Here is a 15,392-nt window from a genome sequence, read left to right on the forward strand (position 1 = left end):
ATCCAGGGATCGGTGATGACTGGATGATCAGAGGGAGAACATCCAGGGATTAGTGAGGACTGGATGATCAGAGGGGGCATATTCAGGGATCGGTTGTGACTGGATGATCAGAGGGGGCACATCCATGGATCGGTGAAGACTGGATAATCAGTGGGGGCACATCTAGGGATTGGTGGTGACTGGATGATCACAGGGGGCACATCCAGGGATCGGTGATGACTGGATGATCAGAGGGGGCACATCCAGGGATCGGAGGTGATTGGATGATCAGAGGGGGCACATCCAGGGATCGGTGAGGACTAGATGATCACAGGGGGCACATTCATGGGATCAGTGAGGACTGGATGATCAGAGGGGGCACATCCAGGATCGGTGAGGACAGGATGATCAGAGGGGGCACATCCAGGGATCGGTGATGACTGGATGATCAGAGGGAGAACATCCAGGGATTAGTGAGGACTGGATGATCAGAGGGGGCATATTCAGGGATCGGTTGTGACTGGATGATCAGAGGGGGCACATCCATGGATCGGTGAAGACTGGATAATCAGTGGGGGCACATCTAGGGATTGGTGGTGACTGGATGATCACAGGGGGCACATCCAGGGATCGGTGATGACTGGATGATCAGAGGGGGCACATCCAGGGATCGGTGAGGACCGGATGATCAGAGGGGGCACATCCAGGATCAGTGAGGACCGGATGATCAGAGGGGGCACATCCAGGGATCGGTGATGACTGGATGATCAGAGGGGGCACATCCAGGATCGGTGATGACCGGATGATCAGAGGGGGCACATCCAGGGGATGGGTGATGACTGGATGATCAGAGGGGGCACATCCAGGATCGGTGATGACTGGTTGATCAGAGGGGGCACATCCAGGGATTGGTGATGACTGGATGATCAGAGGGGGCACATCCAGGAATCGGTGATGACTGGATGATCAGAGGGGGCACATCCAGGATCAGTGAGGACCGGATGATCACAGGGGGCACATCCATGGGATCGGTGATGACTGGATTATCAGAGAGGGCACATCCAGGGGATCGGTGATGACTGGATGATCAGAGGGGGCAAATCCAGGGGATCGGTGCGGACTGGATGATCAGAGGGGGCACATCCAGGGGATCGGTGATGACTGGATGATCAGAGGGGGCACATCCAGGGAATCGTGATGACTGGATCATCAGAGGGAGAACATCCAGGGATCGGTGAAGACTGGATGATCAGAGGGAGAACATCCAAGGATTGGTGAGGACTGGATAATCAGAGGGGGCACATTCAGGGATCGACTGTGACTGGATGATCACAGGGGGCACATCCAGGGATCGGTGATGACTGGATGATCAGAGGGGGCACATCCAGGGGATCGGTGAGGACCGAATGATCAGAGGGGGCACATCCAGGGGATCGGTGATGACTGGATGATCAGAGGGGGCACATCCAGGGATCGGTGAAGACCAAATGATCAGAGGGAGCACATTCAGGGGATCGGTGATGACTGGATGATCAGAGGGGGCACATCCAGGATAGGTGAGGACTGGATGATCAGAGGGGGCACATCCAGGGATCAGTGAGGACCGAATGATCAGAGGGGGCACATCCAGGGAATTCTGATGACTGGATGATCAGAGGGGGCACATCCAGGGATCGGTGGTGACTGGATGATCAGAGGGGGCACATCCAGGGATCGGTGGTGACTGGATGATCAGAGGGGGCACATCCAGGGATCGGTGGTGACTGGATGATCAGAGGGGGCACATCCAGGAATCGGTGAGGACCGGATGATCAGAGGGAGCACATCCAGGGATCCGTGGTGACTGGATGATCAGAGGGAGCACATCCAGGGATCCGTGGTGACTGGATGATCAGAGGGGGCACATCCAGGGATCGGTGGTGACTGGATGATCAGAGGGGGCACATCCAGGGATCCGTGGTGACTGGATGATCAGAGGGAGCACATCCAGGGATCCGTGGTGACTGGATGATCAGAGGGGGCACATCCAGGGATCGGTGAGGACCGGATGATCAGAGGGGGCACATCCAGGGATCGGTGAGGACCGGATGATCAGAGGGGGCACATCCAGGGATCCGTGGTGACTGGATGATCAGAGGGAGCACATCCAGGGATCGGTGGTGACTGGATGATCAGAGGGGGCACATCCAGGGATCCGTGGTGACTGGATGATCAGAGGGAGCACATCCAGGGATCCGTGGTGACTGGATGATCAGAGGGGGCACATCCAGGGATCCGTGGTGACTGGATGATCAGAGGGGGCACATCCAGGGATCCGTGGTGACTGGATGATCAGAGGGGGCACATCCAGGGATCGGTGAGGACTGGATGATCAGAGGGGGCACATCCAGGGATCCGTGGTGACTGGATGATCAGAGGGGGAACATCCAGGGATCGGTGAGGAGTATACAGTCTGGAGCATGAGGCCTCCTCTACTTTCTGCAGCGCTTGGTGTGACTGGCAGGGGGCAGCAGCTGCTCTCACAGTCAGGGCCTCCCAGGAGCCCATACACTCCACCTTCTGGCTGGCCGCAGCCTGGTCACGTTTCGGCTTCGCCACGAGGGGGCGGTGTCCGCACAGTCACACGTGTAAATATCAGCAGAGGAAAGGAGGAGCCAGGACCACGACACCATGGCGGCGAGGCACGTCACACGCATAGCGAGCAGTGACGTCAGGACGCTGCGAACACGTGACCGGGCGCGTCACAACACGGTGGAGCTGCAGAGCGAACCCGGAAGACGGAAAAGCACGACCCCGACAGGTGAGAGCGACCAGACGGACCGTGTGTACTGTGCACAGCGGTAACTGTGCGGTATCTGACCACTGTGTGCACAGTGCCAGGTGCAGTGCGTGTTCTCCCCACTGTATATATCACTGTGTGTATACAGCCCCACTGTGTGTATATACAGCCCCACTGTGTGTATATACAGCCTGAATGTGTGTGTATACAGCCTGACTTTGTATGTATACAGCCCGACTGTGTGTGTATACAGCCCGACTGTGTGTGTATACAGCCCGACTGTGTGTGTGTATACAGCCCGACTGTGTGTGTATACAGCCCGACTGTGTGTGTGTATACAGCCCGACTGTGTGTGTGTATACAGCCCGACTGTGTGTGTGGACATTTGCAGGGTGCAGTGACTGTCGGGGGCTGACAGTGTGGACATTTGCCGGGTGCAGTGACTGTCGGGGGCTGGCAGTGTGGACATTTGCCGGGTGCAGTGACTGTCGGGGGCTGGCAGTGTGGACATTTGCCGGGTGCAGTGACTGTCGGGGGCTGGCAGTGTGTACATTTGCCGGGTGCAGTGACTGTCGGGGGCTGGCAGTGTGGACATTTGCCCGGTGCAGTGACTGTCGGGGGCTGGCAGTGTGGACATTTGCGGGGTGCAGTGACTGTCGGGGACTGGCAGTGTGGACATTTGCCGGGTGCAGTGACTGTCGGGGGCTGGCAGTGTGTACATTTGCCGGGTGCAGTGACTGTCGGGGGCTGGCAGTGTGGACATTTGCCCGGTGCAGTGACTGTCGGGGGCTGGCAGTGTGGACATTTGCGGGGTGCAGTGACTGTCGGGGACTGGCAGTGTGGACATTTGCCGGGTGCAGTGACTGTCGGGGGCTGGCAGTGTGTACATTTGCGAGGTGCAGTGACTGTCGGGGGCTGGCAGTGTGTACATTTGCGGGGTGCAGTGACTGTCGGGGGCTGGCAGTCTGTACATTTGCCTGGTGCAGTGACTGTCGGGGGCTGGCAGTGTGGACATTTGCCCGGTGCAGTGACTGTCGGGGGCTGGCAGTGTGGACATTTGCCCGGTGCAGTGACTGTCGGGGGCTGGCAGTGTGCACATTTGCCGGGTGCAGTGACTGTCGGGGGCTGGCAGTCTGTACATTTGCCCGGTGCAGTGACTGTCTGAGGCTGGCAGTGTGTACATTTGCCCGGTGCAGTGACTGTCGGAGGCTGGCAGTGTGGACATTTGCAGGGTGCAGTGACTGTCGGGGGCTGACAGTGTGGACATTTGCCCGGTGCAGTGACTGTCGGGGGCTGGCAGTGTGGACATTTGCCGGGTGCAGTGACTGTCGGGGGCTGGCAGTGTGTACATTTGCGAGGTGCAGTGACTGTCGGGGGCTGGCAGTGTGTACATTTGCGGGGTGCAGTGACTGTCGGGGGCTGGCAGTCTGTACATTTGCCTGGTGCAGTGACTGTCGGGGGCTGGCAGTGTGGACATTTGCCCGGTGCAGTGACTGTCGGGGGCTGGCAGTGTGGACATTTGCCCGGTGCAGTGACTGTCGGGGGCTGGCAGTGTGCACATTTGCCGGGTGCAGTGACTGTCGGGGGCTGGCAGTCTGTACATTTGCCCGGTGCAGTGACTGTCTGAGGCTGGCAGTGTGTACATTTGCCCGGTGCAGTGACTGTCGGAGGCTGGCAGTGTGTACATTTGCCCGGTGCAGTGACTGTCGGGGGCTGGCAGTGTGTACATTTGCCCGGTGCAGTGACTGTCGGGAGCTGGCAGTGTGGACATTTGCCCGGTGCAGTGACTGTCGGGGGCTGGCAGTGTGTACATTTGCCCGGTGCAGTGACTGTCGGGGGCTGGCAGTCTGTACATTTGCCCGGTGCAGTGACTGTCGGGGGCTGGCAGTCTGTACATTTGCCCGGTGCAGTGACTGTCGGGGGCTGGCAGTGTGGACATTTGCCTGGTGCAGTGACTGTCGGGGGCTGGCAGTGTGGACATTTACCCGGTGCAGTGACTGTCGGGGGCTGGCAGTGTGGACATTTGCCCGGTGCAGTGACTGTCGGGGGCTGGCAGTGTGCACATTTGCCGGGTGCAGTGACTGTCGGGGGCTGGCAGTCTGTACATTTGCCCGGTGCAGTGACTGTCTGAGGCTGGCAGTGTGTACATTTGCCCGGTGCAGTGACTGTCGGAGGCTGGCAGTGTGGACATTTGCAGGGTGCAGTGACTGTCGGGGGCTGACAGTGTGGACATTTGCCCGGTGCAGTGACTGTCGGGGGCTGGCAGTGTGGACATTTGCCGGGTGCAGTGACTGTCGGGGGCTGGCAGTGTGTACATTTGCGAGGTGCAGTGACTGTCGGGGGCTGGCAGTGTGTACATTTGCGGGGTGCAGTGACTGTCGGGGGCTGGCAGTCTGTACATTTGCCTGGTGCAGTGACTGTCGGGGGCTGGCAGTGTGGACATTTGCCCGGTGCAGTGACTGTCGGGGGCTGGCAGTGTGGACATTTGCCCGGTGCAGTGACTGTCGGGGGCTGGCAGTGTGCACATTTGCCGGGTGCAGTGACTGTCGGGGGCTGGCAGTCTGTACATTTGCCCGGTGCAGTGACTGTCGGGGGCTGGCAGTGTGGACATTTGCCTGGTGCAGTGACTGTCGGGGGCTGGCAGTGTGGACATTTACCCGGTGCAGTGACTGTCGGGGGCTGGCAGTGTGGACATTTGCCCGGTGCAGTGACTGTCGGGGGCTGGCAGTGTGCACATTTGCCGGGTGCAGTGACTGTCGGGGGCTGGCAGTCTGTACATTTGCCCGGTGCAGTGACTGTCTGAGGCTGGCAGTGTGTACATTTGCCCGGTGCAGTGACTGTCGGAGGCTGGCAGTGTGGACATTTGCAGGGTGCAGTGACTGTCGGGGGCTGACAGTGTGGACATTTGCCCGGTGCAGTGACTGTCGGGGGCTGGCAGTGTGGACATTTGCCGGGTGCAGTGACTGTCGGGGGCTGGCAGTGTGTACATTTGCGAGGTGCAGTGACTGTCGGGGGCTGGCAGTGTGGACATTTGCCTGGTGCAGTGACTGTCGGGGGCTGGCAGTGTGGACATTTACCCGGTGCAGTGACTGTCGGGGGCTGGCAGTGTGGACATTTGCCCGGTGCAGTGACTGTCGGGGGCTGGCAGTGTGCACATTTGCCGGGTGCAGTGACTGTCGGGGGCTGGCAGTCTGTACATTTGCCCGGTGCAGTGACTGTCTGAGGCTGGCAGTGTGTACATTTGCCCGGTGCAGTGACTGTCGGAGGCTGGCAGTGTGGACATTTGCAGGGTGCAGTGACTGTCGGGGGCTGACAGTGTGGACATTTGCCCGGTGCAGTGACTGTCGGGGGCTGGCAGTGTGGACATTTGCCGGGTGCAGTGACTGTCGGGGGCTGGCAGTGTGTACATTTGCGAGGTGCAGTGACTGTCGGGGGCTGGCAGTGTGTACATTTGCGGGGTGCAGTGACTGTCGGGGGCTGGCAGTCTGTACATTTGCCTGGTGCAGTGACTGTCGGGGGCTGGCAGTGTGGACATTTGCCCGGTGCAGTGACTGTCGGGGGCTGGCAGTGTGGACATTTGCCCGGTGCAGTGACTGTCGGGGGCTGGCAGTGTGCACATTTGCCGGGTGCAGTGACTGTCGGGGGCTGGCAGTCTGTACATTTGCCCGGTGCAGTGACTGTCTGAGGCTGGCAGTGTGTACATTTGCCCGGTGCAGTGACTGTCGGAGGCTGGCAGTGTGTACATTTGCCCGGTGCAGTGACTGTCGGAGGCTGGCAGTGTGTACATTTGCCCGGTGCAGTGACTGTCGGGGGCTGGCAGTGTGTACATTTGCCCGGTGCAGTGACTGTCGGGAGCTGGCAGTGTGGACATTTGCCCGGTGCAGTGACTGTCGGGGGCTGGCAGTGTGTACATTTGCCCGGTGCAGTGACTGTCGGGGGCTGGCAGTCTGTACATTTGCCGGGTGCAGTGACTGTCGGGGGCTGGCAGTGTGGACATTTGCCGGGTGCAGTGACTGTCGGGGGCTGGCAGTCTGTACATTTGCCGGGTGCAGTGACTGTCGGGGGCTGGCAGTGTGGACATTTGCCAGGTGCAGTGACTGTCGGGGGCTGGCAGTCTGTACATTTGCCGGGTGCAGTGACTGTCGGGGGCTGGCAGTGTGGACATTTGCAGGGTGCAGGGACTGTCGGGGGCTGGCAGTGTGTACATTTGCCGGGTGCAGTGACTGTCGGGGGCTGGTAGTCTGTACATTTGCAGGGTGCAGTGACTGTCGGGGGCTGGCAGTCTGTACATTTGCCGGGTGCAGTGACTGTCGGGGGCTGGCAGTCTGTACATTTGCCGGGTGCAGTGACTGTCGGGGGCTGGCAGTCTGTACATTTGCCGGGTGCAGTGATTGTCGGGGGCTGGCAGTCTGGACATTTGCCGGGTGCAGTGACTGTCGGGGGCTGGCAGTCTGGACATTTGCCGGGTGCAGTGACTGTCGGGGGCTGGCAGTCTGGACATTTGCCGGGTGCAGTGACTGTCGGGGGCTGGCAGTCTGGACATTTGCCGGGTGCAGTGACTGTCGGGGGCTGGCAGTGTGTACATTTGCCGGGTGCAGTGACTGTCGGGGGCTGGCAGTGTGTACATTTGCAGGGTGCAGTGACTGTCGGGGGCTGGCAGTGTGTACATTTGCCGGGTGCAGTGACTGTCGGGGGCTGGCAGTGTGGACATTTGCCGGGTGCAGTGACTGTCGGGGGCTGGCAGTCTGTACATTTGCAGGGTGCAGTGACTGTCGGGGGCTGGCAGTCTGTACATTTGCAGGGTGCAGTGACTGTCGGGGGCTGGCAGTCTGTACATTTGCCGGGTGCAGTGACTGTCGGGGGCTGGCAGTCTGTACATTTGCCGGGTGCAGTGATTGTCGGGGGCTGGCAGTGTGGACATTTGCCGGGTGCAGTGACTGTCGGGGGCTGGCAGTCTGGACATTTGCCGGGTGCAGTGACTGTCGGGGGCTGGCAGTCTGGACATTTGCCGGGTGCAGTGACTGTCGGGGGCTGGCAGTGTGGACATTTGCCGGGTGCAGTGACTGTCGGGGGCTGGCAGTGTGTACATTTGCCGGGTGCAGTGACTGTCGGGGGCTGGCAGTGTGTACATTTGCCGGGTGCAGTGACTGTCGGGGGCTGGCAGTGTGTACATTTGCAGGGTGCAGTGACTGTCGGGGGCTGGCAGTGTGTACATTTGCCGGGTGCAGTGACTGTCGGGGGCTGGCAGTCTGTACATTTGCCGGGTGCAGTGACTGTCGGGGGCTGGCAGTCTGTACATTTGCCGGGTGCAGTGACTGTCGGGGGCTGGCAGTCTGTACATTTGCAGGGTGCAGTGACTGTCGGGGGCTGGCAGTCTGTACATTTGCAGGGTGCAGTGACTGTCGGGGGCTGGCAGTCTGTACATTTGCCGGGTGCAGTGAATGTCGGGGGCTGGCAGTCTGTACATTTGCCCGGTGCAGTGACTGTCGGGGGCTGGCAGTCTGTACATTTGCCCGGTGCAGTGACTGTCGGGGGCTGGCAGTCTGTACATTTGCAGGGTGCAGTGACTGTCGGGGGCTGGCAGTGTGTACATTTGCAGGGTGCAGTGACTGTCTGGGGCTGGCAGTCTGTACATTTGCCGGGTGCAGTGACTGTCTGAGGCTGGCAGTCTGTACATTTGCCGGGTGCAGTGACTGTCGGGGGCTGGCAGTCTGTACATTTGCCGGGTGCAGTGACTGTCGGGGGCTGGCAGTCTGTACATTTGCCGGGTGCAGTGACTGTCGGAGGCTGGCAGTCTGTACATTTGCCGGGTGCAGTGACTGTCGGGGGCTGGCAGTCTGTACATTTGCCGGGTGCAGTGACTGTCGGGGGCTGGCAGTCTGTACATTTGCCGGGTGCAGTGACTGTCGGGGGCTGGCAGTCTGTACATTTGCCGGGTGCAGTGACTGTCGGGGGCTGGCAGTCTGTACATTTGCCGGGTGCAGTGACTGTCGGGGGCTGGCAGTCTGTACATTTGCAGGGTGCAGTGACTGTCGGGGGCTGGCAGTCTGTACATTTGCAGGGTGCAGGGACTGTCGGGGGCTGGCAGTGTGTACATTTGCCGGGTGCAGGGACTGTCGGAGGCTGGCAGTGTGTACATTTGCCGGGTGCAGTGACTGTCGGGGGCTGGCAGTCTGTACATTTGCAGGGTGCAGTGACTGTCGGGGGCTGGCAGTGTGGACATTTGCCGGGTGCAGTGACTGTCGGGGGCTGGCAGTGTGGACATTTGCCGGGTGCAGTGACTGTCGGGGGCTGGCAGTGTGGACATTTGCCGGGTGCAGTGACTGTCGGGGGCTGGCAGTGTGGACATTTGCCCGGTGCAGTGACTGTCGGGGGCTGGCAGTCTGTACATTTGCCCGGTGCAGGGACTGTCGGGGGCTGGCAGTGTGTACATTTGCAGGGTGCAGGGACTGTCGGGGACTGGCAGTGTGGACAATTGCCGGGTGCAGTGACTGTCTGGGGCTGGCAGTGTGGACATTTGCTGGGTGCAGTGACTGTCCGGGACTGGCAGTCTGTACATTTGGCCGGTGCAGTGACTGTCGGGGGCTGGCAGTCTGTACATTTGCCCGGTGCAGTGACTGTCGGGGGCTGTCAGTGTGGACGTTTTCCCGTTGCAGTGACTGTCGAGGGCTGGCAGTGTGTACATTTGCCGGGTGCAGGGACTGTCGAGGGCTGGCAGTGTGTACATTTGCCCGATGCAGTGACTGTCGGGGGCTGGCAGTGTGTACATTTGCCCGGTGCAGTGACTGTCGGGGGCTGGCAGTGTGTACATTTGCCCGGTGCAGTGACTGTCGGGGGCTGGCAGTGTGTACATTTGCCCGGTGCAGTGACTGTCGGGGGCTGGCAGTGTGTACATTTGCCCGGTGCAGTGACTGTCGGGGGCTGGCAGTGTGTACATTTGCCCGGTGCAGTGACTGTCGGGGGCTGGCAGTGTGGACATTTGTAGGGTGCAGTGACTGTCGGGGACTGGCAGTCTGTACATTTGCCCGGTGCAGTGACTGTCGGGGACTGGCAGTCTGTACATTTGCCGGGTGCAGGGACTGTCGGGGACTGGCAGTGTGGACATTTGCCGGGTGCAGGGACTGTCGGGGGCTGGCAGTGTGGACATTTGCCGGGTGCAGGGACTGTCGGGGACTGGCAGTGTGGACATTTGCCGGGTGCAGTGACTGTCGGGTGCTGGCAGTGTGGACATTTGCCGGGTGCAGTGACTGTCGGGGGCTGGCAGTGTGGACATTTGCCGGGTGCAGTGACTGTCGGGGGCTGGCAGTGTGGACATTTGCCGGGTGCAGTGACTGTCGGGGGCTGGCAGTGTGGACATTTGCCGGGTGCAGTGACTGTCGGGTGCTGGCAGTGTGGACATTTGCCGGGTGCAGTGACTGTCGGGGGCTGGCAGTGTGTACATTTGCAGGGTGCAGTGACTGTCGGGGGCTGGCAGTCTGTACATTTGCCGGGTGCAGTGACTGTCGGGGGCTGGCATTGTGGACATTTGCCGGGTGCAGTGACTGTCGGGGGCTGGCAGTCTGTACATTTGCCGGGTGCAGTGACTGTCGGGGGCTGGCAGTGTGGACATTTGCCCGGTGCAGTTTCTGTCGGGGGCTGGCAGTCTTTACATTTGCCAGGTGCAGGGACTGTCAGGGACTGGCAGTCTGTACATTTGCCTGGTGCAGGGACTGTCGGGGGCTGGCAGTCTGTACATTTGCCAGGTGCAGGGACTGTCGGGGACTGGCAGTCTGTACATTTGCCCGGTGCAGGGACTGTCGGGGGGCTGGCAGTCTGTTCATTTGCCGGGTGCAGTGACTGTCGGTGGCTGGCAGTGTGGACATTTGCCGGGTGCAGTGACTGTCGGGGGCTGGCAGTCTGTACATTTGCAGGGTTCAGTGACTGTCGGGGGCTGGCAGTGTGGAAATTTGCCCTTTGCAGTGACTGTCGGGGGCTGGCAGTCTGTACATTTGCTGGGTGCAGTGACTGTCGGGGGCTGACAGTCTGTACATTTGCAGGGTGCAGGGACTGTCGGGGGCTGGCAGTCTGTACATTTGCTGGGTGCAGGGACTGTCAGGGACTGGCCATGTGCTGCTGCTGAGGGACCTTTTGCTGGAGGGGGTGGGGCGGTGACTGCACAGGAAGCTGCGGAGGAGGGGCGGTTTCTGTCCTGCATTGCTCATCCCCTCACTGCTCAGGTGGTCTCTGCAGTGACGTTGGGCTCCATGTTCCCAGAGGCAGCAGGAGCCCACCTGTGCACCCCCCCGCAGTCCTGGTGTGAGGTGAGTGTGACTCCCAGACTGCCGGTAGTGACACGTGTGAGGGAGGATGCTGCAGCCTGCGGCAATCACTGGAGACCCCCGGCTCCTGCAGTGGGTGGGGTAGTGACTTGTGGTCCTGGGGGGCTGCCTTCTAATGCTGGTGCTAATAGATGAGGACACGGTGTGCAGCACTGCTCCTCAGTGGTGTGGTAGTTGGACTGATGATGGTGATGATAGTTGTTCCTACATTCTGTGTCTGGTCATTGCGGTATCTCAGGGATTCCTGTTGTGGGTGAGTCCTGTACACACTGCTCTCCCAACCCCCCCTTGTTTCTGTGTCTCAGGACCTGTCACTGATGATGACCCCCCCCCCTTGTTTCTGTGTCTCAGGACCTGTCACTGATGGTGACCCCCCCCTTTGTTTCTGTGTCTCAGGACCTGTCACTGATGATGACACCCCCTTCCCCATTTTTCTGTGTCTCAGGACCTGTCACTGATGATGACCCCCCCCATTTTTCTGTGCCTCTGGACCTGTCACTGATGATGACCCCCCCTTGTTTCTGTGTCTCAGAACCTGTCACTGAAGATGACCCCCCCCTTGTTTCTGTGTCTCAGGACCTGTCACTGACGATGACCCCCCCCTTGTTTCTGTGTCTCAGGACCTGTTACTGATGATGACCCCCCCCCTTGTTTCTGTGTCTCAGGACCTGTCACTGACGATGACCCCCCCCCCTTGTTTCTGTGTCTCAGGACCTGTCACTGACGATGACCCCCCCCCTTGTTTCTGTGTCTCAGGACCTGTCACTGATGATGACCCCCCCCCTTGTTTCTGTGTCTCAGGACCTGTCACTGATGATGACCCCCCCCCTTGTTTCTGTGTCTCAGGACCTGTCACTAATGATGCCCCCCCCCCCCTTGTTTCTGTGTCTCAGGACCTGTCACTAATGATGACCCTCCCCCCATTGTTCCTGTGTCTCAGGACCTGTCACTAATGATGACCCCCCCCCTTTGTTTCTGTGTCTGAGGACCTGTCACTGATGATGACCCCCCCTTGTTTCTGTGTCTGAGGACCTGTCACTGATGATGACCCCCCCTTGTTTCTGTGTCTCAGGACCTGTCACTGATGATAACCCCCCCCCCCTTGTTTCTGTATCTCAGGACCTGTCACTGATGATGACCCAACCCCCTTGTTTCTGTGTTTCAGGACCTGTCACTGATAATGACCCCCCCCCCCTGTTTCTGTGTCTCAGGACCTGTCACTGATGATGACCCCCCCCTTGTTTCTGTGTCTCAGGACCTGTCACTGATGATGACCCCCCCCCTTGTTTCTGTGTCTCAGGAACTGTCACTAATGATGACCCCCCCCTTGTTTCTGTGTCTCAGGACCTGTCACTGGTAATGACCCCCCCCCCCTTGTTCCTGTGTCTCAGGACCTGTCACTGATGATGACCCCCCCTTGTTTCTGTATCTCAGGACCTGTCACTGATGATGACCCAACCCCCTTGTTTCTGTGTTTCAGGACCTGTCACTGATGATGACCCCCCCCCCCCCTGTTTCTGTGTCTCAGGACCTGTCACTGATGATGACCCCCCCCTTGTTTCTGTGTCTCAGGACCTGTCACTGATGATGACCCCCCCCCTTGTTTCTGTATCTCAGGACCTGTCACTGATGATGACCCCCCCCCCCTGTTTCTGTGTCTCAGGACCTGTCACTGATGATGACCCCCCCCCTTGTTTCTGTGTCTCAGGACCTGTCACTGATGATAACCCCCCCCCTTGTTTCTGTATCTCAGGACCTGTCACTGATGATGACCCAACCCCCTTGTTTCTGTGTTTCAGGACCTGTCACTGATGATGACCCCCCCCCCCCTGTTTCTGTGTCTCAGGACCTGTCACTGATGATGACCCCCCCCCTTGTTTCTGTGTCTCAGGACCTGTCACTGATGATGACCCCCCCCTTGTTTCTGTGTCTCAGGACCTGTCACTGATGATGACCCCCCCTTGTTTCTGTGTCTCAGGACCTGTCACTAATGATAACCCCCCCCTTGTTTCTGTATCTCAGGACCTGTCACTGATGATGACCCAACCCCCTTGTTTCTGTGTTTCAGGACCTGTCACTGATGATGACCCCCCCCCCTGTTTCTGTGTCTCAGGACCTGTCACTGATGATGACCCCCCCCTTGTTTCTGTGTCTCAGGACCTGTCACTGATGATGACCCCCCCCCTTGTTTCTGTGTCTCAGGAACTGTCACTAATGATGACCCCCCCCTTGTTTCTGTGTCTCAGGACCTGTCACTGGTAATGACCCCCCCCCCCCTTGTTTCTGTGTCTCAGGACCTGTCACTGATGATGACCCCCCCCCCTTGTTTCTGTGTCTCAGGACCTGTCACTGATGATGACCCCCCCCCTTGTTTCTGTGTCTCAGGACCTGTCACTGATGATGACCCCCCCCCTTGTTTCTGTGTCTCAGGACCTGTCACTGATGATGACCCCCCCCTTGTTTCTGTGTCTCAGGACCTGTCACTCATGATGACCCCCCCCCCTTGTTTCTGTGTCTGTGGACCTGTCACTGATGATGACCTCCCCCCATGTTTCTGTGTCTCAGGACCTGTCACTGATGATGACCCCCCTCCCCATCTTTCTGTGTCTCAGGACCTGTCACTGATGATGCCCCCCCCCCATCTTTCTGTGTCTCAGGACCTGTCACTGATGATGACCCCCCCCCCTTGTTTCTGTGTCTCAGGACCTGTCACTGATGATGACCCCCCCCCCTCTTGTTTCTGTATCTCAGGACCTGTCACTGATGATGACCCCCCCCTCTTGTTTCTGTATCTCAGGACCTGTCGCTGATGATGAACCCCCCCCTTGTTTCTGTGTCTCAGGACCTGTCACTGATGATGACCCCCCCCCCTTGTTTCTGTGTCTCAGGACCTGTCACTGATGATGACCCCCCCCTTGTTTCTGTGTCTCAGGACCTGTCACTAATGATGACCCCCCCCCTTGTTTCTTTATCTCAGGACCTGTCACTGATGATGACCCCCCCCCCTTGTTTCTGTGTATCAGGACCTGTCACTGATGATGACCCCCCCCCCTTGTTTCTGTGCCTCAGGACCTGTCACTGATGATGACCCCCCCCCCTTGTTTCTGTGTCTCAGGACCTATCACTGGTAATGACCCCCCCCCCTTGTTTCTGTGTCTCAGGACCTGTCACGGATGATGATCCCCCCCCCTTGTTTCTGTGTCTCAGGACCTGTCACTGATGATGACCCCCCCCCTTGTTTCTGTGTCTCAGGACCTGTCACTCATGATGACCCCCCCCCCTTGTTTCTGTGTCTCTGGACCTGTCACTGATGATGACCCCCCCCATGTTTCTGTGTCTCAGGACCTGTCACTGATGATGACCCCCCCCCCCATGTTTCTGTGTCTCAGGACCTGTCACTGATGATGACCCCCCCCATGTTTCTGTGTCTCAGGACCTGTCACTGATGATGACCCCCCCCCCATCTTTCTGTGTCTCAGGACCTGTCACTGATGATGGCCCCCCCCTTGTTTCTGTGTCTCAGGACCTGTCACGGATGATGACCCTCCCCCCTTGTTTCTGTGTCTCAGGACCTGTCACTGATGATGACCCCCCCCTTGTTTCTGTGTCTCAGGACCTGTCACTGATGATGACACCCCCCCTTGTTTCTGTGTCTCAGGACCTGTCACTCATGATGACCCCCCCCTTGTTTCTGTGTCTCTGGACCTGTCACTGATGATGACCCCCCCCATGTTTCTGTGTCTCAGAACCTGTCACTGATGATGACCCCCCACATTTTTCTGTGTCTCATGACCTGTCACTGATGATGACCCCCCCCCATCTTTCTGTGTCTCAGGACCTGTCACTGATGATGGGCCCCCCCCTTGTTTCTGTGTCTCAGGACCTGTCACTGATGATGACCCCCCCCCCTTGTTTCTGTGTCTCAGGACCTGTCACTGATGATGACCCCCCCCTTGTTTCTGTATCTCAGGACCTGTCACTGAAGATGACCTCCCCGCTTGTTTCTGTGCCTCAGGACCTGTCACTGATGATGACCCCCCCCCCTTGTTTCTGTGTTTCAGGACCTGTCACTGATGATGACCCCCCTTGTTTCTGTGTCTCAGGACCTGTCGCTGATGATGACTCCCCCCCCCCCCCCCCCCCCCTTGCTTCTGTGTCTCAGGACCTGTCACTGATGATGACCCCCCCTTGTTTCTGTGTCTCAGGACCTGTCACTGATGATGACCCCCCCCCTTGTTTCTGTGTCTCAGGAACTGTCACTGATGATGACCCCCCCCCCTTGTTTCTGTGTCTCAGGCCCTGTCACTGATGATGAC

The 15,392-nt window shown here is 58.9% G+C and overlaps 1 protein-coding gene across 3 annotated transcripts in view; it reads left to right on the forward strand.

The window, feature by feature from the left end:
- The first annotated feature begins 2,677 nt into the window (after window positions 1-2,677).
- The window catches only part of LOC141257245 (kinesin light chain 1-like), a 78,170-nt gene continuing 65,455 nt past the window's right edge, over window positions 2,678-15,392 (forward strand). For 2 of the 3 annotated variants that reach the window (XM_073671578.1, XM_073671577.1), the window contains exon 1: window positions 10,911-11,058. In XM_073671578.1, coding sequence (XP_073527679.1) covers window positions 11,002-11,058 — 57 coding nt within the window. In that variant the 5' untranslated portion in view covers window positions 10,911-11,001. Of the gene's footprint in view, window positions 2,780-10,910; window positions 11,059-15,392 lie in introns of those variants that run through there. The other variant, XM_073671575.1, reaches the window with a different exon arrangement.

Source organism: Phyllobates terribilis, unplaced genomic scaffold, assembly GCF_046119375.1.
Source record: "Phyllobates terribilis strain yellow unplaced genomic scaffold, ASM4611937v1 Scaffold_3__8_contigs__length_932513732, whole genome shotgun sequence".
Taxonomy (NCBI): Eukaryota; Metazoa; Chordata; class Amphibia; order Anura; family Dendrobatidae; genus Phyllobates; species Phyllobates terribilis.